At 39.7% G+C, this 27,014-nt stretch overlaps 1 protein-coding gene across 1 annotated transcript in view; it reads right to left on the reverse strand.

Moving 5' to 3' along the window:
- Positions 1-26,398, reverse strand: part of POC5 (POC5 centriolar protein) — a 39,342-nt gene extending 12,944 nt beyond the window's left edge. The window contains exons 1-9 of the mRNA XM_063128643.1: positions 26,337-26,398; positions 22,950-23,053; positions 15,796-15,898; positions 8,654-8,767; positions 7,274-7,464; positions 4,467-4,643; positions 3,721-3,837; positions 2,692-2,871; positions 633-795 (exon numbers count right to left, since the gene is read on the reverse strand). Coding sequence (XP_062984713.1) covers positions 633-795; positions 2,692-2,871; positions 3,721-3,837; positions 4,467-4,643; positions 7,274-7,464; positions 8,654-8,767; positions 15,796-15,898; positions 22,950-23,036 — 1,132 coding nt within the window. The 5' untranslated portion in view covers positions 23,037-23,053; positions 26,337-26,398. The remainder of the gene's footprint in view (positions 1-632; positions 796-2,691; positions 2,872-3,720; positions 3,838-4,466; positions 4,644-7,273; positions 7,465-8,653; positions 8,768-15,795; positions 15,899-22,949; positions 23,054-26,336) is intronic.
- Positions 26,399-27,014: the final 616 nt, after the last annotated feature.

A 27,014-nucleotide genomic window follows, 5' to 3' on the forward strand; every position in this document is an offset into this window, starting at 1 on the left:
CGTCTTAGAATCGCAGATCGTTTATTATTTCTTAGAATCAACGCTTTTTTTCTGTTGGTGGTACTGAAATTAGTGTACGTCTTACAATCGATGGTGTCTTAGAATCGAAGAAATATGGTACTGTATTGCAAAATTTGTTTTCCTAAAACAGGGGGTGGGAAACCTCTTTGAGCCCAAGCCAAATTCAATTTTAGAGAAGCTCTCAGGGAGAGCATTCCTGTGGTGGGCAGGGCTGGAAGCAAAGCGGGTGGAGCAAAAATACAAAAAAATACCAGCATATTTGATCTTAAAGCTCTTACTGGCAGTAATTAAGCCTTAGGAGAGGCATCTCAACCATTTAGAACTGGGGAAAATAGCACAAAATCCAAGAAATATATTTATGCCCCAAACCAGTGCACACATGGAGTTCTTGCATGAACAGGCTTCCCTATTCACTCAATTGCCTTCCTGTAGCAAATCACAGAACTGAACTGGGGCAATGCTGCATTTTTGTTTAATTACCTGCAATATTATTTTTGGGGGGATTCTCATCCAGAAAACTTTCTGGAAAATTATACTTGACTATCGATTGACATGATGCTGGCTACTTTTGTTTTCTTTATAAAACCTTTTGTTTTCTTCATAATACTAACCATGGTCAAATTTGAACTCTTTTCCCTGAAAGATGGTCATTGCTTCCATATTCAGGGCACAGACACCCCGCATGAAAGCCTTCTTCATGGCATCTTCATAATCATGTCTTTTGTTCTGCATTTCTAAGATCTCAGCTCTAGCCGCCTCCAGTGAAGCATTTGCCTAACAAGGAAATAAAAGAACAGACCACTTAGCATTCTTGTATTTCTTTTAAAAGCTTTAGAAAACACTGAGATGAGATGAATTCTTCAGATTACTTACTAACCCCTTTAAGGCAAGAAACCATAGAGCTGCAATAACGCAGAGCTTGGAAATTGCCGCTAGGGGAGGGGGGGGGCATTTCACATTGGCAGGCTCAGCTTTAAGCATAGCTAGAAGAGGCACTTTGGATAGTGCAGAAGCGGCAAGGAACCAGGGGCAGGTGGGTGGGATGAGTGTAGGGGAGTAGCGCAAGAGCAAGTAAGCACATCTGAAATGCTGGTGTTAAAAGGTGTGAGATTGTCTGGAGCAACGAAGAACACTTCTGTGTTACAAAACGTGCTCTTTATCTTGAGCATTTCTTATACTGTGATTTTCTGCCTGACCAAGAATGTCATGTAACACAAATATTTGCATGCCATATTCACCAGCTGTTGATCCAATGTGACATTTTGTATCTCATATGCCATGGGACCAGAGGAAAAACTGTCTATACCAAGAACTATTTTCAGAGACTGACATTGGACAATACTCTTGATCTTGTTCCTGTGTGTACGGAAGACTGAGATCATACTTTTCCATCTGCATATTGACCTAGTTCACATGACACGGCATGGCGCATCATCAGTTATTTAACCCACAACGAGCCTTAGTGCCTGCAGACGCAACGCTACTTTGCATATCTAACCCCCACTCAGGAGTTACCATGTCATGCAAACCTGTGGGTTATGCAAGGGTTAAACACCCATTGTATAACCCATAGTTTGTTCTAGGGTTATATGAGGGTTGTTTAACCCTCGCATAACTTATGCTCACATGGGTTCACACGACACAATAACCCTCAAGCAGAGATTGGATATGCAAAATGGCGGCTGTACACCCACTCACCTGCCGCACTGCAGCTTCACTGTGGGTTCAATAACTCACTGTGGGCTGTTGTGTCATGCAAACCAGCCCAATGTCTCTCCTCTAACACCCTCAGACATTCACACATGGGCACAACATTTAAACAGAGCATGCACACACACATTAAACCCACATAGTCCCAAAGGACAGTATGCATAAAATTGCAAATGGGATATTGTAATAACAACTCAGTCCTACAGATGCAGGTTTTAAAACATTATTCCTATGTGTTGGATGTCCCTTGGTCTCAAAAATAGGACAAATATACCTGGAGGATGGAGTGGGAAAGTGCCCCATTACATGCAAGGACAAGATTATTATGCCACATTGAAAATTTATTTCCCATTTCCCCTCTACACTGGACAATGATCCAACTTTTGTTTTGTATTTTCCTTTTACACATGTATAAATTTTAAAAAGTTATTAACAGATTTTAAAAATGTGAAACATTTTGGCATAAAATGCAAGCCTCAGTTACAAGAGCATGTTACATTCCTTTTTAACTATGTACTTTCTTGCTGTTCACCGCAACATTTTCTGATAAGATCCATTTTTACCACATGTAGTAGACTATACCTTTTCTACATGCTTCATGAATATTTGCCAATGCCCTTTTATATTCCTTACATATTCTCTGATTTTTATGATTCCTCAAATCCTTTCCTTCATCACTTTTTAAAATAAACTTAATAAACTCAACTCACTTGATAACATAATTCCTTAGTTTTACTAAATGTACTTTTGAAAAATCAAGCACTTTAGTTTCAGCAGCCCTAAGGAAATCCAAATCTATTGGCCAATTATTATTTGATCCTACATTAGCTCCTATGCCACTTACTAGAAGAACATCTATACAAATAGTAATCCTTCAAAATTAAAATCTTGCATTATATGGGACAGACATTACTGCCTTTTTGGAATGTTTATCAGGAAAGATTCCTTTACATATCTTACCTCTTGAAGTTTAGTTTCATAGTCATTGGATAGCTCAACACGCAGACATTCGGCACTTGACTGACAGGCCCTTTCCATGGTTTCTTTCCATTTTATATGAATATGAGAGCGCCAAGTTGCCCATGCTTTCTTCAACAAACCCATTTCATATAAGCGATCAGCCAGCCTCTTCGTATATACCTGGAATAAATTATCCATAAGTCTGGTATGAGTTTCCTACACACTTATGTTAATAGGGAACAAATAGGTTTTCAACTCCCAAAGCAAGGGCCCAGCTATGTTTAAGTTACAGTTACAGCTCGCTAGTCTTATTCCAATACTGCAGAAGCAGGACAAAAGGGTTGTGTGGTATACATTGCCAGCTCTCTAAAATTCATATTGTGTAGCATGTATAACACAGTGGTAGGCTGGTGCATGCAGCTACCATTAAACCCATCCAAAGATTTGAATGTAAGCAGGTCAAGTTCAAATTCAGACCATCATGCTTGGTTGCCATTGCAAACCAAAAGGGAATACATTTTTAACATTTCCATATGTATGATCTCATGATGGGATAAAGCTCAAACATAATCCTGCAAGTGCACAATATTATCTTTAGATTGGCCCCATATATGGCTTGCTCAGTTAGCTGCTTCATGGGAAAGGACGCAGGTTTCCAAATTTATGTATTTATTTATTACATATTGGCCTCGTTCACACATGACAAACCAGGATTATTTTAAACCCTAGGTTGTCGTGATGAAGCCAGTGTGCTAGCTCCTGCTGCAAGAGCGGCAGAATAATCCAGGGACACAGTGGCAGCAGGAACATATATAGCAACATGAACTAGTATGCGGGCTCGTTCATGACAATCCAGTGTTTAAAAAACCCAGGGTTATAATTATGTATGAACTAGGCCATTGAATTTGCTGACTCGGACAGTTTTAACTGTTGTCTTGTTTTAAATCAGTTTTTTTTAAAAAAAAAGACTCTTGATTAACAAACTCCATAGTAACCTTCTGGAATTTAACTTAACATATCCACATGTACCTCCTGTCTGGCCTCTTGTCTGCCCACAAAATGCTGAAGACGCCATTTTGTGAATTTCTTCATTAACTCTATTCTGTCCTTTTGTTTCTCAATTGCATGTGTCAAATTGGCAATTACCTAAAGAAAACAAAAAACATGAACCACAGCTATAAAGTAATTTAATTGAACTAAAATTGAACACATAGACTAGGAAACATGTGGTCCTCCAGAAATTGGGACTCTCATCATCCCTGATCTTTGACTGGGATTGATGGGAGTTAGTATCCAACAACATCTAGAGGGCCACAGATCCCCCAACCCTGAGACAGACAATGCTACTATGGTATGTCACGCCCAACTTCAGCAAGCTTCATGCCCATTTCAGCTTCAAGCCCCATTCATTTATGATGTAGAATACAATGATGAAAGCATTTGCATGTGGTGGGAAAATGGATGGCAATTTCTAGGCTGCACAGACTACCAATTTTCAATTACAGAAGCAAGTTCTTCTTTGTATTTATCAAGACTACAATTATTTGCTGCTGACTGTTCATAACACCAAAGAGAAAGTCTCAGCATGTGGTCTGAGGGCACATAATGCAGCCAGCTTGTTGACACTAACTAGGTCTGGGTCTTGTCAGTGCCTGAATGGGAGGCCATCTTGGAACATCCTTGAGTTTCATGATGGAAAAGAGGTAGGATAGTAACAATAAACCAAAAATCTTGACTTGTAGGAATTACTACAACAGAGTAGCAGAACGCATTACCTCATCCTTTCTCCCGATTGAAATCTCGTACGTATGTAGCAACTCCTTCAGATTCTCCATCTGATTAGTCAATTGTCTCACATGTGCTGCATGTTTTTCCCTTTCTTGTCTCATTTCTAATGTGTGATGTTCAATAAAGTGAAGTTTCCATTTCCTCAGTTCAGTCAGAACATTGGTCTGAAAAATTAAAGGAGTAAGTTTAGTAAAGACTCAAGGATCAATCCATGCCTTTAATTGCCAATAACATAAGTAACTACCTCACCAAGACACACAATGAAGCTTTAGAAATTTCAGCATCACTGAAATTTCTAAAGGAAGCTCCACGTTCTGTGACAAAGATGTTCATCGATCATTAATGCTGCAGTAAGATGCAAGTATGAGCTTAAACAGAAAGACAGCACAAAATACCACCCTTTCAGCAATTTTTTGTAGGGTGAGTGTTTGTTGCAGCAGGAACATGAACCAGCACATTTTCAGGACCCAATACAAGGTGCTCTCTGATGCATGACATTTAGCTGACAGCACTCTAGAGAGTGAGCTCTTTGCTGCTTTGTATAGGGAAAAATGCCCTTCAAAATCTAGTTGCCTACATTATGACAAACTCTCTCTTTCTAGAAAGAAGAAAAAGGGCTATTTTTGAACAAAACAATAGTGCCAGAGCTTTATCTGATTAGTCCTCTGAACAGCAATGAACTAGCTCAAAAAGGTATGCTTTGGGGGGGCCCTTCAGGAAACATTTGGGAATTCTTTTTCATGCAATACAGTGTCCATTCCTAAATATTCAGCTCAGCTCGATTAAAAATGACCAATAATATTGCCATTAAAGAAAAAAATGTTATTGACTAAGTTACATTCTACACGGTGTCACAAGCCTCTGGTACTTGAAAATATATTATCTCCATAAGATAATAAGGCCAGGTATTTATTATGTATTTATTTAAACAAATATTGTCACTTTTCCAATCATGGGAGCTTTCTAACATAGGTAAAATGAGAGCTATTAATTGCCTAGAAAAACAAGAAAACAAACTCCAAATGCCCTCCTAAGTTAATCTTTTTCAGCTGCTGTTCTGAAAGAATATAAAGGGCTAACCCAAATTTCTCTTGGGAGGAATTTCCTTAATTGCGAAGAACCCACTCTGAAAACTCTTCCCGTTTGAATTCATGAACGCATGGAACCTATGCAGGGCCCTCTGAGAAGTTAAATCAAAAGTGTTGGCCCACATGGGCCCCGTATCCAAGAAACCAAGGTAAAAAGTTTCTCTTTATTTATTCTACTACTAAGGGAAAGCCAAGTGTAAATACTTCAAATACCAAACTTTTTATTAATCTTCACTCAGGGAATCCAATTTTGAGAAAGCAGGAGCTTCTAGTTATATTTTGACAGCAGTTACTCAAAGTTCAAGGTGGGGTGTTCTGTTTACAGAAAGGAAATCAGAAGAATACCAGGGCTGGCTTTATCACTAGGCAGAGTGAGACAGCCGCCTCAGGCAACAGATGTTGAGGGATGGCAAGATATTGGAGGGCAAAGCTGAATATACCATGCAGCCTTTATTATTAATTATTTTATTATTATTATTATTAATTATATTATTATTATTATTATTATTATTATTATTATTATTATTATCCCGCCTTTTGCCCAATACTGGGCCTCAAGGCAGTATTACAAAGTTTAAAACATACATTTTAAAACATAGGAAAAGAAACGTAAAAAAAAAAAGTTTAAAATACACAACAAAATTGTAAGTCAGTAGGGGGAGAAAACAAAACAAAACAAACAAAGCCAACAAACAAGGGGACAGGCCCTCGCCTTGGTGTTGCCCCCTTCGGCGGCGACCCTACTGGTGGTGGACCCGCCCCCAAAGGAGCCTGCCTCTTAAACTCCCAGTCCCAAAAAGATGTTGCAGCTGGGGGTGAGATGGTTCTTTGCTGGGAGCCTGAGTCTGCTAGGAGGCAGTTGGAAGTTTCCGCAGCCTTTCCCACACCACCTAAGTTAGCTTGTTGCCCTTAGGTGTGTTGGTAGATACTGTCCCACCTCCAGTGTTGAAGATTTAACTGCCTCTCTGGTCAGCTTCTGAACATAGAATAGGGAGAGGTGCCATCTTGGGCGGTCCCTACAGAATACAATTCTCTGCTTTTTTTTTTATTATGCAGCACGATTCGTAGTATATTTATTATGCGTTCAGTGGGACTTATGCACAGCCACTTAGAGCACCAATACTTAGCTTCTTTTTAAAGACAGAAAAACAATTTCAGAAACAGGAAAAGTTAAGGCAGGAAATGAGCAGGGGCCCTCCCACCATCTTGTATTTGAAGCCCTGCAGAGGAACAGCTCGGACCAGGCAATTAAGAACACGGAAGCAGTGGGTGAGGAAAGGATAAGTCCATCTTCCCTCCCTCCCACTCCTATACTTGCCTCTTCTGCAGCTGTTTTGCTATGAAAAAATCAGTCATTATAGACAGATACAGTTTCTTTTTGAGCTGAAATTTAGCTGTGACTATGCTATTGATATCAAAAGATCTTTCTTGACATACACTCAGAGGAGGTATCACTCAATACCAGAATGTTGAATAGAAACTCTAAGAGATGCAAGCATGAGATTAAATAAGTTTTTTTAAAAAATAAATAAATCAAGGTAGCTTCTTTCTCCACAGCAATACAAGATTCTATTTCAAAGCCTTTTTTTTACTTTGCCTTTCTTTGTCAAAGTACTTACTGTGAATTTCCACACACATTTTGCAACCAAATCTTCAAAAGTGTAACAATACACAAATCTATCTGCAAAAGAATTTTGTAAAAATACCTTAAGACTTCCACTCCAGAGATCAAGTATGCTCTCTATTTGGGTCACTCTTTCATCTGAAAGACTTAAATCAGTCACATTCGACTCTTGAAGATCTCTTTGACTAGATGAAGATTGTTGTGAAGAACTTTCTTCTGAACGGACTGGGCAAAGTCCCTCCATGTCCGTATGAGCTGGCTGCTTCACTGAAACTGAAAAAATAAAAAGCCAATTGGCCCTCACATACCATATTACTGAACTATGTTGAACTTCCTGGGTGGGTGCAAATTGCAAACTAAATGTTTCAAAAGTCAATGTTGCATTTTTTCTATAACACAAGAAAATATTTTAGCACTTATTTATTTATTTATTTATTACATTTTTATACCGCCCAATAGCCGAAGCTCTCTGGGCGGTTCACAAAAATTAAAACCACAATAAAACAACCAACAGGTTAAAAGCACAATTACAAAATACAGTATAAAAAGCACAACCCGGATAAAACCACACAGCAAAATTGATATAAGATTAAAATACAGAGTTAAAACAGTAAGATTTAAATTTAAGTTAAAATTAAGTGTTAAAATATTGAGAGAATAAAAAGGTCTTCAGCTGGCGACGAAAGCAGTACAGTGTAGGCGCCAGGCGGACTTAAAGGCTAACACATTTATTATAACAGATGTTTTTGTGGATCAGAGTGCAACTAGTGCATCTGATGAGGTGGGCTCTGGTCCATGAGAATTTGTCATGCCAGAATCAATGTATTAGTCTTTAAGGTGCTGTAATAATTTGTTGTTTTAGTTGCAACAGACTAAGATGGCTACTGCTTTGGAAGTCCCCCCCCCCCAAATGTTAGAGTAGGAAAAATATTTCACCCTCAAAAATGGATACTTCTAACACCTGGAACTTGCTGAAGGAAGAGAAGGATACTTGCAATGGGAAAAGTCTTGGTTTCTCTAAATGAAGGAAGTTTTGTACCATGTTACAGAAGTTTGTGTATTTGATAACGAAATACAGTAGAGGGGTAATTTATTATCCGGTTGGGAGGGAAAGAAGTGAAATATCACTTCATGTAAGTTTCATCCCTCATGCATTTCTAGGTAGTAGAGAGACATTGTACAAATACACACATCCTGCAGATCATATGCTGGACATCTGAACTAATTGGGAGCAATGTGTTAGGAGAAAGAGAGACAATGTCATTTCAAACCCCCATATGCCCATGAAGCCACTGAATGACCTCGAGCCAGGCATCATACCTCAGCCTAACCATAATTTTATTTGGTCAAAGCCTGAATAATCCCCGTTATGTTTGAATTTTATGTTAAACTGAACCTAACATAAGCTTTTAAGCAATAAATTTATAAACTAATATTCTTTTCCTCTTCCCAGTAGTTATACCTTCTATCCTTGTTGTCCGAGTAGACGTTGCAAAATCAGGAGTTCTTCCATGTTTTCGCTGACTTATTCCTGCAGTTTCATGTCTGCGTTCACCCATTACTGGACTTTTTCCTGCTTCAAATACAAGGAATGATTAGATTTAGGCAAGTTGATAAAATCCTTCAGAGTTTTGCACTTATCATGACACTAATTAAAACTCATATATTGGAGCTAAAACCTGCCTAAACTTAGTCTGTTTGCATGAAAAAGGATAAAGGAAAACAAGGAAGAGGATCATGTCTGCCAGGAAATGGCCACACGTAGTCTCTTTCTAGCTCTTGTAGGATGGGAGGTGGTGTATTGATGGTAGCAGTAAGCATCAAACTACAGCACACTTACATGGGGTTCTTTCACCAAAATAAATGAAGCTGGATAAAGGCTTTGAGTTGGGCTGCAAGAACAAGCTGCACACTCTTAAAGGTGTCCTAAAATAATGTTAAATAAATTTAAATAATTTCCCTCATGATTGTCTGTGTTCCAAAATCTGTTATTTCCTGTTGACTAGAAAAATTCACCGAGAATAGGATTTGGTGGGAGAAAAAATAAATAAATGCCATCCTTTAGAATATGCACACACTCCTGCTGACATCACAACAGAAAGTTTGTCAATGTACTTCAGAGACAGGAGATACAAGTCTGCATTAAGACAGATTTCCTCTAGTACAACAGTTCAAAACTGGAAGACGAGCACCTTAGCAAGAAGCAACACAACTGGCTGGAGATGAGTCATCACTGCTTAGTACTTTATTGCATCAGTCTTACAAGTTTCCAGATTTAATTAACTAAGCTGATAATGCAGGGCAGGAAATTAAATTTTAGTGTTAAAAGCATTCAAATACTAGGTTTAACAGTACATCGTATTTTATTCTGATATTTCTTCCTTATAATGCTGGAAACTTCTTTTGAAGATAATTCTTATCCCTAGATCTATTATTTCAAAGGAAGGCTTGTTATTAGTAACTGGAGGTCTACTACCAAAGTGTATTAGATCTAATCCACAAAACAACTTTTGCAGTTCAAAGTTTTGCAAAACCACCAAGTCTCCTGGATGCACACACTACCAACAACACTTCAATTTATGAGATGATAGCAATCCCAAATACAGAGTTCAAATTCTAATGAAAAGCTGGAGATCAGGCAGATGAAAACTAATTTAACTAAACATAATAGAATGAAGATTTCCCACCCCATTTTTACCTAATAGATACTTTGGATGCTCAGGCTTTATAAAGTTGAAAATATGCCCTCTACCTACATAGCCAGGACTCTTCAAAAACTGCTGCTTTCTCTATTTTTCACACAATATGTTTGCAACCATAGCTCTCCACATGTAAGGCTTTTCATGTCCTTCCTCCCTGCATGTATTTGTGTGGATGTACATACAGTCGTGTGAAAAAGAAAGTACACCCTCTTGGAATTGTATGATTTTACATATCAGGACATAATAACAATCATCTGTTCCTTAGCAGGTCTAAAAATTAGGTAAATACAACCTCAGATGAACAATAACACATGACATATTACACCGTGTCATGATTTATTTAACAGAAACAAAGCCAAAATGGAGAAGCCATGTGCGAAAAAGTACATCTTATGATTCAATATTATTATTATTATTATTATTTATTTATTTATATAGCACCATCAATGTACATGGTGCTGTACAGAGTAAAACAGTAAATAGCAAGGCCCTGCCGCATAGGCTTACAATCTAATAAAATCATAGTAAAACAATAAGGAGGGGAAGAGAATGCAAACAGGCACTGGGTAGGGTAAACAGGCACAGGGTAGGGTAAAACTAACAGTATAAAGTCCGCACAACATCAAGTTTTAAAAGCTTTAGGAAAAAGAAAAAAGAAAAGAATAGCTTGTAGAACCACCTTTAGCAGCAATAACTTGAAGTAATCGTTTTCTGTATGACTTTATCAGTCTCTCACATCATTGTGGAGGAATTTTGGCCCACTCTTCTTTACAACATTGCTTCAGTTCATTGAGGTTTGAGGGCATTTGTTTATGCACAGCTCTCTTAATGCCCCGCCACAGCATTTCAGTCGGGTTGAGGTCTGGACTTTGACTGGGCCATTGCAACACCTTGATTCTTTTCTTTTTCAGCCATTCTGTTGTAGATTTGCTGGTGTGCTTGGGATCATTGTCCTGTTGCATGACCCAATTTCGTCCAAGCTTTAGCTGTCGGACAGATGGCCTCACATTTGACTCTAGAATACTTTGGTATACAGAGGAGTTCATGGTCGACTCAATGACTGCAAGGTTCCCAGGTCCTGTGGCTGCAAAACAAGCCCAGATCATCATCCCTCCACCACCGTGCTTGACAGTTGGTATGAGGTGTTTGTGCTGATATGCTGTGTTTGGTTTTCGCCAAACATGGCGCTGTGCATTATGGCTAAACATCTCCACTTTGGTCTCGTCTGTCCAAAGGACATTGTTCCAGAAGTCTTGTGGTTTGTTCAGATGCAACTTTGCAAACCTAAGCCGTGCTGCCACGTTCTTTTTAGAGAGAAGAGGCTTTCTCCTGGCAACCCTTCCAAACAAACCATACTTGTTCAGTCTTTTTCTAATTGTACTGTCATAAACTTTAACATTTAACATGCTCACTGAGGCCTGTAGAGTCTGAGATGTAACTGTTGGTTTTTTTGCAATTTCTCTGAGCATTGCACGGTCTGACCTTGGGGTGATTTTGCTGGGACGTCCTCTCCAGGGAAGATTGGCAACAGTCTTGAACGTTTTCCACTTTTGAATCATCTTTCTCACGGTAGAATGATGGACTTTAAAATGTTTGGAAATGGCCTTATAACCCTTCCCAGATTGATGGGCAGCAGCAACTGCTTCTCTAAGATCATTGCTGATGTCTTTCCTCCTTGGCATTGTGTTAACACACACCTGGATGCTCCAGACCAGCAAACTGATAAAACTTTGGCTTTTATAGAGGTGCTCATACTTGCTGATGATCAATTATTTATTTATTTATTTATTTATTACATTTTTATACCGCCCAATAGCCGAAGCTCTCTGGGCGGTTCACAAAAATTAAAACCACAGTAAAACACCCAACAGGTTAAAACACAATTACGAAATACAGTATAAAAAGCGCAACCAGGATAAAACCACACAGCAAAGTTGATATAAGATTAAAATACAGAGTTAAAACAGTAAAATTTAAATTTAAGTTAAAATTAAGTGTTAAAATACTGAGTGAATAAAAAGGTCTTCAGCTGGCAACGAAAGCAGTACAGTGTAGGCGCCAGGCGGACCTCTCTGGGGAGCTCGTTCCACAACCGGGGTGCCACAGCGGAGAAATTAATCATGGGCATTTGATTAGCAGCACCTGTCTACTACTTAGCATCTTAATTCCTATGGAAGCAGTAAGGGTGCACTTACTTTTTCACACATGGCTTCTCCATTTTGGCTTTTTTTCTGTTAAATAAATCATGACATGGTGTAATATGTCATGTGTTGTTGTTCATCTGAGGTTGTATTTACCTAATTTTTAGACCTGCTAAGGAACAGATGATTGTTATTATGTCCTGATATGTAAAATCATACAATTCCAAGAGGGTGTACTTTCTTTTTCACACGACTGTATATCACTCCACCTTCAGAAATCCTGTGGTGAGGGAAGATGACCATCCTTCTCCAGCCAGACTTTATGCTAGTCAATGACTGATATCCATGACTCCATGAACCAGCTCTCAAACACAAAGGAGTATTTTGTGATACGAGTTGGAATTTTTAACACTGCAAACCTCTTTTAATATTATTTTTCATATGATTGGTACTTCTAACATGCAGCTAGTCAGAGCTTACCTTGCAAAATAGTTCTGTCCCCATTTAGGATACAAGTATCAAGTAGCTGACCATCTTGCAACTGTTCTTAGAATGGTTTAGAATTCTAGAGTCTTGCAATTATTTGAATCCTAGCAGTTTTGTCACTGTATATAATTTGCTGTTGGAAAAGTGTATTTGAAAAAGGTATGCTTTTTTGGTGACAGCAGGAACAATTTACTGCCAATTGCTTGTCTCTCATTCAGCAAGCAAGATACATAAAAGTTGTTTGCATGTGCAGATGTGCAGTAACAACTGCATCATCATTTGAATATTTTATTTACTATTAACTGAAGCAATTAAAACCCAGAGTTCTTTTCAAATAAATGCAGGATCTCTCTACTTTACTCATATCATTATTTAAAGAGCTTAATATGTGCTAGATGCCATATAGAAATAAGTACTAAAAGCATGAAATCTAGAGAGAGGAACTGGAAACATTACACATTGTGGTAAAGAGTAAAAAAAAAAGTGCTGGGAGCCAGTGCGATGTAGTGGTTAGATTAGGAAGAGTTAGGTTCAAATCCCCACTAGTTATGAGTAGTCACTGGGTCACTTTGGGCGAGTCACTATCAGTCCAAGCTACCTCACAAGGGCTGTTGTGCAGTTAAAATGAACGGAAGGAACTATGCATGTCACCCTGAGCTCCGTGGAGGAAAGGTGTGATATAAGTGTAATAAGAGGAAAGGGTTAAGGAATACAATGATCAACACAGGAATAGGAAAGAAACAGCAGGATACACAGGTTGTGGCTGGTTCAACACAACCATATGCATATTTATTTGGAAATGAGTTCCATTTGAAACTCACTTGCACTAAGGGTGTATAAGATTGAAGCCTTTGTACTAAATTTCATAATGCACCTTTGCAATAGGTATGAGACAGTTCCCAGCTCCAGCTCCAAATTGGAGGAACGGTGGGAGGGGCTCATTTGGGTGGTGGGCAGCTGAGGGTGTCTCGAGTGTTGCAGCTGCCCACCATCAAAATGGCTAGCTCCAACCTTCCCCTCTTGAAAAGGACTTGTTCTGGCAACAGATTGGCACAATCTTCAACCCTGAAATCAGACCCTGTTATGGTAGTGGGTGGCCAAGGCATTCAGCCAGACAATGCCAAAAGAGACAGCTTCAACCTTCCTCTCTAGCTTAGAGCTGGTGAGGGGAGAGAGTATCTTTCATGCACTGTGTGAAGCCCTCCAAAGCTCAGCATAACTGTGGGGCAATCCCCTCCCCAGCTGCAAGCTAGAGAGGAAGGTGAAGTTCCTCACATGACCCTTGCCAGAGAGTGATTAAACACTCACTCAGGTCCAAAGAGTATATCAAGAGGAAAATTCAAGAAAGAGACGGGACAAGTTTTGAATAATTTATTAAAGACAGAGTTTCTACACATAAGGGGTTACAAAAAAGAAAGAAAGACTACAAGACGGCCAAACTCTTAACGTGGTACGAAGACTGAAGGATGACACTGTCAAGTGAGAGAGAAAGAGAAGCAAAAGTAAAGGTTTAAGGAAGTCAAACACAATGAAAATTAAGTTTGAGATAACAAGCCTTCAACCAAGTGAGAAAGTGGGGCAAGGAGCACGTGAGCCTGAAACCCTTTCCTGTTATCACCCAAGCATAATACCAGTGGCAATATACTGGGGACGTTTAACCTCTTTCAACGAGAATGCCAAATTCCATTTAGGAAATCCTCTCTGATGCCACATTTTAGCTTAAATCTCTTACCGCCAGTAACAAAGCCTTAAGGGAAGAATTTCAACCTTTTAGAAATGAGGTGTGTGTGGGGGATTCCACAAAAGAAAGGGAACACAACACACAACCAGTAGTGAGGGAAAAGTGGGAACTGTGAATGGCCAGATTGGCCCTCCAGGTGGGCCAAATTTGCCTCCTGGGCCTGAGATCCCACAAGCCTGCAATATACCATGTGGCTTTATTGTTATGCACAATCCAAAAAAACAAACCTCGTAGGTGTCTAAACATTAACCAACACAGTAAACCTCCATTATCCACATATTCTCCCATTCCTGGGCTTGCTTTGTGTCTCTTGGACAAAAATAACCAGCATTTCCTTTTATGTAAACCTGGCTACATCTAAAATATGCAGAAGCCAGAGACAGGGCACATGACTGCCATTGTGCTGCTTTGCCAAGCTGACATAAAGCAAAACTGGGTCCATGTAGATAAGCCACAGAATACTGCAATCATTAAAACTACTGTACATACATACAAGCAAAACCTAGTCCTAGTAAGAACTACTGCACGTTAAGATTCCATGCAAATCCTTCCACTTACAACTATCCTAGTTTTGTTTTGGCTAAGTTAATAAACAATTTTTCTAATTTTGAACAAAAAAATGCCTGTAAAAATTGGAACTATAAGGATTCACACTTTCTGAATGCCATGAAACATTAAAGGCATTAAGATGAATTAAAACTGTTTCACATTTTCAAACAACTAGGTATTTATTAATGTCTTATTTTTAGAAATGCCTCAGAAAATAAACTGTTAGCTACAAAAACAAAACAAAACCAGTGACTGAAGCAAATTATTAAATATCACTCATACTGATTTTCAAATAAGTGAAATACCTCAAAGCAGCAGCTGGGAACATAATGAACAGATATGAAGAATTTATGTCAAGTTTGGCCAGAACTAGTCTACTTTGCTTAAGGAATGTGTAAACATATAGCATATATGCAAGTTGACAAAGTAATATGTGCTGTGAAATCTCCTTAATTTATTTATTTATATTTATTGATTTATTATATTTTTATACCACCCAATAGCTGAAGCTCTCTGGGCGGTTCACGAAAAAATAATTCTTATAATAATTCTTATTATAAATTAAGAAGACATCTTGAATTATATGTCATGGCAATGGAAATTTACAAATCATTACCAATAGTTGTGGCCAAAATCAGACAAATAGAGAGCATATTTTGACCGGCACAACACAAAGCAATCCTAATCTGAGCTTTGGAGAAGGGCCATTGCTCTGTGATAGAGCACATGCTTCTCATGAAGATCTCAGGCTTAATTCCAGGAATCTCCAGGTAGGATGGGGAAAGCTTCTTCTCTCAAATCCTGGAGAGCTGCTGCCAGTTAATACTGTTAATAATGCACGTTAAAATACTGTTCAGAGTAACCCATTTCCAAAACTAAGGACATAAGAGGATCTTCATTCATTCTAATCAGTAGGGGAACCCATTCCTACATTGCCTTCTCTCCACCCCCAAAGCCATAACATCCAATTCCTATCACAAGTTACCTGCAGACTTCTGACGAACCTCTATGTGATCTGACTGCCGTAATGTACTTGGCTCAAACTTTGGGGTAACTACAGCATAACGAAGCAGTTCTTCATATTCATCCTATCATAAAAGGATCACAAAGAATGATAAAAATTGGTTGCCAAGTCAAAATACAAAATGAAAGAAATTTAAGTTTGTATCTTTTTAAATAGCATTAAATTGAATTCATAACACTTTACTACCAAGCCAAGAGAGCAGTCCAGTATCCAAGGCAGTAAGCCTGTGTGCACCAGTTGCTGGGGGAACATGGGTGGGAAGGTGCTGTTGCACCGTGTCCTGCTTTGTTGGTCCCTGGCAGACAGCTGGTTGGCCACTGTGTGAAGAGAGTGCTGGACTAGATGGACCCTCGGTCTGATCCAGCAGGGCACTTCTTATGTTCTTAATCTAACCTGCAGTTTCCATTTCAGAAATATTTGCATCATAACAAGCTCACAGTATTCACCAACAGCAGACAGAAAGAAGACTGTAGTCAGCTAGCCTGCAAGCCATTTGCAGTAGACGGTAGATGGTTGTGTTGCTCCTCTCCTAGCTCAGCAGATATCACTCATGCATCGTGTCATTTTATAGGTCAGCAATGGCCCGAGCTTGACGAGAACAGAAGGAGTCACTAAAGCATGCATCTGAAGTCGGTGGAGTTGGTGCTTTGACCTCACCTCCTGCACTGAGTTCTGTGTGCAGAAGTGTACCCTTTATTTAGGAGAATGGCGGCCACTGAACTGCTACATCAAATTGGTGGTAAAGCAAAACTATGAGAAGGCCCAGGAGGCCCAGTAAAAGGAGACTGCAGCTCACCATGAAGAAATCATGCCACAAGCCATTAAGTACCTCAAGAGGCACTATTCTCCAGTCCCTGCTCATCCGTATTCAATCATAAAGTGGGCTTCTGATCACAATGTTTTCCTGCTTGCTAAACCTCTTATTTGTCATGTCTTCCTCATTCCAACTTCTGGGGATCTGCCACTATTCCACCACACTTTGCACCTTCATCCTCTCCCCTGTTGTGATGCCTTTGAGAATTCATTTTGTTTTGCAACTAACATTTCCAATATTTAAATTAAGCTATACTGATGCAAGTGATGTCAATATCATTTTTTTGTTTGTTTATATGCTGTCTTTTCATACATTATGCCCAAGGAGGTTTGACTCAAAGCTCCAGACAAAATACCAGCCAATAAAAGCCTCCACAACATACAGAACAATTTAACAATTCAAATTCAGGCATTTTATATTAACAATCCATTAAACAATTCATCAAAACATAACTAAGGAAAAATAAATAAAACCCATCTCATAACAAATCAATTCATAATAGCAAAGTCGTAACAGTATTCAAAATTAAGAACTGTGTCCTCAACTCATAATGCCCCTCCACCCCGCCATGCAAAAATATCAAATTAAGACCAATACTGAAACACACAATGGAACTTACTTCTGAGTATACATGCAGATGATTATGCTGTAAAAGCAGCAGATTTTTAAAAGGCGGAATATGATTGGCAATAAATTCGTAAGCCCTAGGATTTCAACCTAAAAGGTGCTCACTGCACTTGAGGGGCCAGTATCTCACACCCAATAGCCTACAGATTGTCCATCCCATCAGTTACCTAGATCAACTTAAGTCTTTCTTAGACATCCCTTAAAGGAGGAGTGGGGTGGGGTCTCTCTCAGCCTGCAGGCCCCATTCCCTTGTGGCTAACCTGCTTGCCAGTGGTAGGCATGGCCTAAGAAAAAAGTGGGTGGGGCCACACCCACAGCCATTCATACACATTCACACATAATACACCCATTCATTCACTCACGCACATACAAGTTCTTACTTTCACTCTACTGCATAGCAATTAAGCTTTAAAAAGGCCTTCCACTGGAGCCAATAGGAAGCTTTTTCCAAGCCTAATTGTTGCATGGGAAGATTTTAGGGCAGAGGTTGCACTACTTGAGCAGGGAAGAGCTAATCCTTCCCTCCGTATCTTTGACATCACCCCCTCCCCCCTGAACAAGGAGGGCTCATGCAAAAAAATAGGGTTTTTAAAAGCATCCTGTTGGTTCCAAAGGAGGCTTTTTTCTTTCTTTTTTTAAAGAAAAGCATAATTGTTGTGGGAAAAGGGAGAGTGAGGAGGGAAGACCATGGGCCAAATAGGAAGGCCCTGCAGGTTGGAGGTCTCCCACTCTTGCCTAAAAGGTATACACAGTATACAATCCCCTGGAATATGACTATGAGGATCCGTATATAGACCTTCAACCTCATTCAATCATCAGGAGTGGGGACACCACAGTCAAAAGTAGCCTCAGGGGAAATGTCCAACTCATGGAAGTCACTCCTTGGGTCCCACACAACAGTGAATTTTGACAATCTCTTTTGGGGAAGGGCTTCTACTCTTAAGGGCTGGACACACACACTTCTGTCTCCTTGGTAGTGGCAACTGGGAAAATTATAGTAAGCAAGTTCTCACCACATGGCAATGCTACCAAGGAGGCAACTCTATTGACTATTTACATCTTAACTTTTAAATAGGTTGAAAAGCTTGATGATTTTCTTTCCCCATAGAAGCCACTTCAGCTATCATCCACAAAGAATCATCCCTTTCATTGGTGTACATCCACCTCTCACCCATTCTGATTAGTTTGGGTAAATGTAAGTGGGACTCTGCAACAGGGTGTTTAAATGGAGCCTGTGGGTGAGGGGATTGTTGGGTCCCGATTAAAGTAGTTATCCTACTAGTGAGGGGTGGCACCCAAGAGCCTCCAAAAAAAGAGGATAGTGCATTTGCAACAGGCTACAGTTCTGGTTTACACAGGACAGCTATACCCACCTCCCCGGTTGTCCATCCCTAGTTCACTCCCTGTGCCTTCTGCTTCTCATCCAATCTTCCCTCTATTCTTTCTCCTCCTCTCTCCTTGTACGTTTCCACTTCCTCTCCTTCTTGAGCTTTGCCTCATCTTCCCGAGCTCAGTCACAGCTACATTAAAATCCTGGATTTTATGGCTCTCTGCCCTTTTAATATCTGTGTGACTTCCACTGTCCTCTTTTGCTCGATTTTTCTGCTTTCCTTTTCTCCATCTACTGGGCGGAGGGGGAAAGGGAAGGAGATAAATGGAATAAAGGATAATGAAAGAGGAGTCACAGATATAACTGTCACTTTCCAATTCCGTTCTTCACGCCTTTCCATTCCTTGCCTGCTCTCTCTCAACTAATCTCACATGTCTGCCTGCTACCTGATCAATGATGTTTTAAGCTTCCCATGCTATTGCAGCCATGGGCATCCTCTTCACCAGCTACTTCAAGTTAGCCTGCCCATTGATTCCAGAGGGAAACAAGGGGGGGGGAACTCCCTTGGTTGTTTTTTTAAAATTGATTTTCAATGTTATATGGCCATTGACATACATAGGTCAAATTGAGCTGTTTTAGGGGGTGGGGTTTGTTTGTTTTTTGCCCAAAACAGCTCAATTAGCTTTTTGCTCATTTTTTTCTCTGTCTTGACAGTCTAGAGGTTACCCAAGCCTGCTGATATCACCCTCTTATGCATGGGTGATGCTGTTTTGGCTACCTAACAATTGACACCCTTCCCTGAATATCACTACCAAAGGGAAAGAGATGGCACTACAATACACACTGCTGCAATTTGCTTGGTCGATTAAACCATCCAGTGAAGAAATAGAGGTACATTATTAGTTCCATTATTCACAACTACAGCAATAATTCAGAGACTAAGTAGATAAAATATCCCATTTTTCCAAGGTTAACTTTCCAATAGAAACCCAAGAGAACGCAAACAGAACATTACATAGCACTTAAATTTATTCCAAGGGAATAGGCACTAACAGGAAGTCTTCAAGTCCCACTAGCTACATAGTATACAATTTAAATTAACAATTTTGTAGTCTAGTCTTTGGAGCACACACACAGGCTAATATTCCTCTGGGTGTCTAAAGAAAAATATTCTTTAAATTAAAACCTAGTTTCTAATTAGGATAGCGGGAAGCAGATCTGGATGCTAGTTTCTATACTGGATGGATGACCTCTAAACCTTATTGTATGATCTGTGAAAAAATAGGACAAAACACGAAAGAGCGGAAACAGCACTAAAGAACTCTGAACAACAGTGCTATTCACTCTGCACGATTTCTTCCATAGTAAGAGAAAAGTTCCCACAAAAATAATAATTCTTGCCTAGAATTCAAACAAAAAACAGAGGCAACAGCTGATTTTTTGTAAGGAAATCCATCAGTATGACACCATATTCTTCATACATAGTTTTAAGCAGCCACCAAACTGAAAGGAAATGGTGAAATAGTTTGTCTGCTGCATTAGAGTCATAAGACTGCAGTTGTTAACTGTTCTACCACTGTAAGCCTCTTTCACTTCAAGGAGGCAATTTAAATCATAAGGTAGTTTGAAGATTTGCTCATCAAACTCAGAATGACAAAATAACATTTGTAATGTCAGACCTACTTCTCCTGTTTTGCTCTTCCATGACACTGGAAAGTGTGTGTGAATAAATGGTCTTATAACTTTAATTACTTGTGTTCTTCCTGATATAATTTAGTTACAGAGACTGGGAAAAACAATATTCAACTACTATAGATTTCCATGTGTCATCCCTTAAGTTTAATTAAGACAGAATGAATGTCAGAATTACAACCCATGTTTACTCAGAAGAACAGTGCACTGATTTCATTGCCACTTATTTACAGCTTCCCACTTTCATTTTTAAATAAAACTGTATTAACAAAACAATGCAATTCAGTAACTGAACCGGATCACAACTTTAGTTTAAAAATACTGTTACGTTAAAAAAAATCCTGGGGGGGGGGAACCCTCCCCCATTATATTTCAGCAGATGGTAGCAGTTTGTCCTCAAATTCTTAAAGAATGTGCAAATCTGATTTAAAAAAGTCTAAACAACAACAAACGGATCAAGAAATCAGCTAGCAAAAAAAGCTCTCATTGTGAGGAAAGTAACGTTTTAAAGAAACTTGGATTCATAGAGCCTGGTTGATTTTTGGTTCTCTGTATAGCCATGGTGTCCTTGTTCCTTAAGAGAACAAGGCTTTCGGAGAGAGGAAAAGTCCATGGCAGTCTTATCTAATGGAACACAAGCTCTTTTGGAATGATTTTTCACCCACCCACATCCAACTGGCAGAGAATTATATCTTTGCTAAGCTTTACACTTCAAGAAGCTACTGGAGCATAAAACTACTACTTGCAAGTGAATTCACAAATTGTATGAGCATAGGTCAGTTACTGTAGATTCTTCCACTGCTCCTTTATTTACAAAAGTTCTAACTGGAAACCAGATTCCAATGAATTGGATATATTTTGCAATCTGTGATGAGTTAATCTGAGAGTGCATTTTTTAAAATATTTGGCTTATCAACCCTGTATCGAACATTCAGAATTTGCTTTCCAGTGCTGCACAACTTTCAAATGTACAGCCATTAACAAAAACATAATTATCTCACCATGCGATAAATTACTCTGTACATTGTCTGCCATGGATAGGAGTGTTAGGAGGGGACAATAATTCAAGCTACAGCGGTCCCCAACTTTTTTGTTCCCAAGGGCACATTTAGGTATTTGATAAATCGTTGTGGGCACCATCACAAAATGGCTCTCACAGTGGATGCAGCTAGACACATAATGGCATCCTTGGGGGGCTGACAAGTCAAAAATAAGCTAAAGAGATGGTGTGGGGAGGGCATAGCAAGACTAGAGGCTGGGATAGAGGGGAAATAGAAAGGCAAAAGGGGTAGTTGGGAGAGAGTGAGAGCAAGGATAAAAGCTAGAAAGGGAGAGAAAGAACTATCCTAACGTTTTCCAAAGTTTTCTTAAAACAATTTTTAAAGGGGCAGAGAGAGAAGAACCTTGTGTGCACCCCTGGAGGTCTCTTGGGTACCATGACACCTGTATGCACCACAATGGGTTTCCCTGTGCTACTATATTCACTAGAATTCAAAAACCTGCAGGCCAGAAGGTTTATTTATTTATTTAGTTACAATGTTTATATATCGCTCAATTATCTAACACAGATTCCAGGGAGGTGAACATAGGTATGAACAGTAAAAGAAAGAAGATTTTAAAAGCAAATTAAAATTGTTCAATTTAAAAACAAAGAAACCAGAAAAATAGTGGCTAGTCAGTCGAGGAGGGCTTCCTGAAACAGAGTTGTTTTCAAGAGGCACCTGAAGCAGCCCAGTGTTGGTACCTGCCTGACCTCCAGGGGCAAGGAGTTCCACAGAGAAGGGCCCACTACACTAAAGGCTCTTCTCCTGGTGGATTCCAATTGGGCCATAGGTCTATGTGGGGCCACCAGAAGCATGCCCTCCGACGACCTCAGTGATCAGGCCCATTGGGAAGGGAGAAGATTTGAACTTGGGGGCAATCTCACCACATCTAGAACAGTGTTCCTTCATTTCCACAACTTCTCCAGCATTCCAGGGATAGGGAAATGTCAGTATGGTACTGCCTGACCAGAGTATAATACCATCTCATTTGGATTGGTTTCAGTTTGGCTGAGATAGTCCTCACCACATTCTATCCCAACTGCCTTTGGCAATTTGGCATTTCAAGTCACCTTCTCAGGCCACTCTGAGCACTTGTGTGTCCCTAGTGGATTCATCTAAAAATAAGTTATAAATGCTGGCAAGGTCCCTTTTAGGTTCTCTGGTGACTATGGGCATAGGGATTCAAATCCTGTTAAAAACTGAGACACTTGTTTGGCCCTGACCAGTGTGCTGGCAAATAGTTTGATTTGAAGAATTTGCAGCCATTCTATATGTGGGCAGGCTATAAGTCACCCATTCTTGCCGCTGAGATTAGTTGTCCTTTGTTTGTCAGGTCTTGTATTTCAGTCTTCTGACTTTTCACTCCTCATATTGTTTATATTTGTCTTTCTGACAAAAGTGAGGATGATTCAAAAATGGGAGGAGGGAGATGTTGCCAATCATTCTGCGTTTACAGAGACATACATTTTTATGTCCTCTACTTACATTTTGCACTCCATTTCTATTATCTTGCTCAATTCATAAGTTGATAAAATTTAAAAGGTACAACCAACCACTTTCCTTAAAAAAATCCACAAGATTGTTTTTTTAAAGGCTGTTTCTGGCCTACCTGAAGGTCTGAAGAGACAGAACTGCCATGATCAGAATCTTTTGGCAAAACAGGACTTGTGCTTTTCTCTTCAGATGATGAAGACATCTTGCATTAAGACGCTCCTATAAATCAATTAATCAATGAATCAGAAGTTAAAATTTAAAATCAAAAGCCTGTTTCTTGCTGCTGGTCAAAAATTTCTCAACTGTGATGAACTGCTAAATAACTAGTAGACTCCAAATTAGAGACAGGCATTCTGAAGGAGTCAAAATGTTTTCCCTGACCAGTTTTGTGATTTTATTGACAGAGCTCGGAAGCAGAGTATTGCTCTCCTGTACTCTCTTCCAAACAAGTGCAATCAGGGTGGCTCTCTGGGAAAGTTATGTGCCCTTCCATTTGTATTAGAAGATTGGGGGGGGGGGGGGCAATCAAAAGGGATACCAACTTCCATAGGCTATTTTTATTCTCCTATGCTCATACCTGAAGGACATTTAATAAGTCTTTAGGCTATATACATCTTTGAATCATGAATCTCATAGTCTTACTTTTATAGAGAGAGAAAGGTGGGGGGAATGCACTCCATCCCCCAGGACTTATGGAAACTCATGGTGACTACGCACACAATCAACTGGTCTGATAGTCAATTCTCATTGGGAGACCAAAGAAGTTTAAGCATAGGATTTATAAACATATATCAATGACTATGGAACTCCCTTTCAAAGGCAACCAGGTTGGTTCCATCTCTAAGGTGCTTTAGAAGGCCAGTAGAAACTGTACAGTTTTGCCTGGTTTTGATGGATTTTAATACTATTATGACTTGTTCTAAATTCTTTGTTTCTGCTTTTATTCTATTGTGATTTTATTGCATTGTTGTTTTAAATTATTCATCACTTTGAGGCCCCTGGTGAGAAGAGAAACTGTTTATAAATACACTTACTAAAGGAAATAAATATCCCACCTTAAGTTGTGTTGCAATACAATGTAAGGCAGCTCACATCAAAGAGTTAGGATACAGAAAACCATAGAAAATACAGTGACAAGATATGGATAAAAATGTCTTAAAAATCATTTCAAAAAATACCCACATCCTTAAAATCTTGCTGAAATAAAAACATTTTTAAGATGTATCCAAAAAGCTGGAGGTTTAGGTCATCACTAACGTCCATAGATTTATATAAAGTCTGTTTCAAACATATGAAAAGAAATAAGACTCCCATGGATTCAAACTGTAAAGACACAGTTTTTTATTTTGACAGTTGTGCTTAAATGCTCTTGAATTGTTTTCTTCTTCTTTTCTGCTGCTGGTGTGTGCTTATTGCTTACTGATGTTTTATTTTGTTTTGATATTCTTTTAATTATTTGCCTGTCAGCCATTTTGAGTTTTGTTCAAAATAAAAGTAGAATTTTTCAATTATAGAAATTCGCTAGAAATCAAAAGAACAAAAAATATCAAGAGCATGGAGGCAAGTGAAGACGGAAACATCTAAATAAAATATCCTCAACTTAAATGGCTTGAAAGCTTGTCTCTGTATTATTCTCATTTGCAATGCAGTGTACAAGTGAGACTTTCACAAAACATCTAACAGTTAATTAGAAACAAGTTAGCATGGACTGCAGAATATTCTCACCAGACCCTTATGGGTCACCTTCTCTGTACAAGTATAGCTGCAAGATTCCACCCTCCATGTTATAAACAGATCAAGCCTGCAGGCTGAGAACTTATTTTGTACCACTGCAGTGAGAGTCTTCTAAGGTCATAGAAGCAGACTCTGCAGACATTTATTAAGACTAATGGAGCAACTCACTGCTCTTGGAGAAGACTTATTCAAATGCAGGAATTAGCAGTTTACAAAATCGACAATTACGCACTCCTCTCTAGATTAAGATTTTATCTTAATCAGCTATAAGATGTTGCTTAAGGTTAATGCACAACAGATGGAAACACAGACAAAAACACAGAAGATGAGAAAGGCCATAATTCATCCAACCATCTGAAAAATGTGCAAAGTAGGCAATTTATAGGGCACAATCCTATACATGTTTGGGTAGAAAAACGTTTTCTGTCCAAACATGCATAGGATTGCTCCCTCAGTGTTCAAAACACATCACACATTAAGGAAGCTCAGTATAGTCATCTCCATATTTCAGATGAGCAGCTAAGGCAGAGAGATAATACCTTGCCTAAAGTCACCAAGTTTTATTTTTTATATATATTAATTTTATAGTGAAGTATTTTTGTGTGATTTTTTTGATGGCTTAAGTTTTATTATTGTTTTATCTGATTTGTACTAGACAGAGCTGTGATTCATAAATGCATTAAATAAATCAGCACATATAGCTCAGGTAAGGTTGGAATCAGAGACTTCTCAATTTACAAGATAAGCCATTACACTAAATCAAGCTGCTTAATCCCCCTTTCTCTAGTTGTGAAAGACAAAAAAATAGTAGAAGTCATGAGGGAAAAGTAAGTAGCTTAGGTAACTGAGTCAACAGACTAAAAACGTTTACCTTCAGGCATAGGTTTACTCAGGCTCACTGGATGTAAATTAATGCGCTCTAAAACATGTTTTACGTGCATTAACAATGACAATGGTAGCGTAAGAGGCACATTAGTGAGTATTTTGGATTTAAACAGTAAGATTACAGGACTGACAATTACACCACGCATGTGACTGATTTGTGCATACATTAGGCTTGCTTGGGAGGTTTTTTGCTGCTGCCTTTGCCTTCAGACAGTTGCAGTATTATATCAAAGTTAAGCTACAGTCCCAAGTCCCACAATCTCCTACTTACCTCTAAACCAGCCTTCTCCAACCTGGCGCCCTCCAAATGTGTTGGACTGTTACTCCCAGCACCAGCACCCCAGCCAGGCTAGGGTGATGCTGGTGTTTCTAGTCCAATACACCTCGAAAGCGCCAGGTTGGGGAAGGCTGCTCGAAATCATTCCTCAGAGATAAGCTCCAGCTATACGGCGATAAAAGCAGCAAAAATCTCTTGCTGCAGTATAACTCAGCAGGACATAACAAGGGCTCCACGAGGGACACTGCACCAGTAAGGAGTTTGCAGTTAGGAGGAACCTCAAGCGACAAGATTGCGGAGAGGTGAAAGGGAGAAAGGGTAAACAGGGAAGAAAACATTCCCCTTGAGGCAACTGGCAGCTGCAGATTTTAGGCCAGCCTTCTCCAACCTATGCCTTCCAGAGGTGTTGGACTACAACTCCCAGTAGCCCCCAGACAGATAGGAGTTGTAGTCCAACACCTCTGGAAGGCATAGGTTGGAGAAGGAGGACGCCCTCTTGAGCCCCAAGGAAACTCCGTGATTAGTCCCCAAAGAAGCACCTCAGCTCCCCCCTCCCCAAAATGCCACAAATACACACAGACCACTTCGGAGCCACCCACCCCTCACCTGAGCAGCCGCCACACCTTCACTTCCCCTGCAAAAGAAAGCCTGACAGTTTCAAACTGCCAGTCTTGAAAGAAAGGGCTCCTGTGATTGGTCCCGACCCTTTTGTTAAAGGCCCGCTGACAGGGCAAAGCCTTCCAACCGCTTAACCACCAATCAACACGTCGCCCATGAACTCAGAGGCGGGACTCCGCGGCTGCCGGCGTCCAATTAAAACCCACCGGACACTCGGCGAGTTTTAAGCTAGAGCTGTTTAAGGTCTCAATGGTCGGGATTCTGGGGGAAGAAGAATGGGTCTTCTCTCACGTGCTGATTGGTCCACTGATGGGAGCCCGGGCCGAGAGGCGGGTAGAAAGGAGGCAGTTAGGCTGAGGCCACGTGATAAGGGTAGGAGAAGGCAGGGTTTAGAGAGTGCCTGAGAAAAGGAGGGGGTGGAGTCTATGCGCGTTTCCTCAAAATAAGCCTCTTTAGGTTCAGTAGGGATTACCCTCTAAGTAGGAGCGGATAGACTTGCAGCCTAAATGATAATAAAAGCGGGGAAAGGCAGTTTTGCTGAGACCAAGACGAGACATGCGTGATCAAATCAACAGTCCACCTAGTCCTGCTTCCCATGAAAGCCAGCCAAGTGCTTCAGAAAAGCAGCAGCATCGCCTCACTGTTGCCCCCAAGCAACACGTAGTC

The sequence above is a fragment of the Elgaria multicarinata genome, chromosome 6 (assembly GCF_023053635.1).
Source record: "Elgaria multicarinata webbii isolate HBS135686 ecotype San Diego chromosome 6, rElgMul1.1.pri, whole genome shotgun sequence".
In the NCBI taxonomy this organism is placed as follows: domain Eukaryota; kingdom Metazoa; phylum Chordata; class Lepidosauria; order Squamata; family Anguidae; genus Elgaria; species Elgaria multicarinata.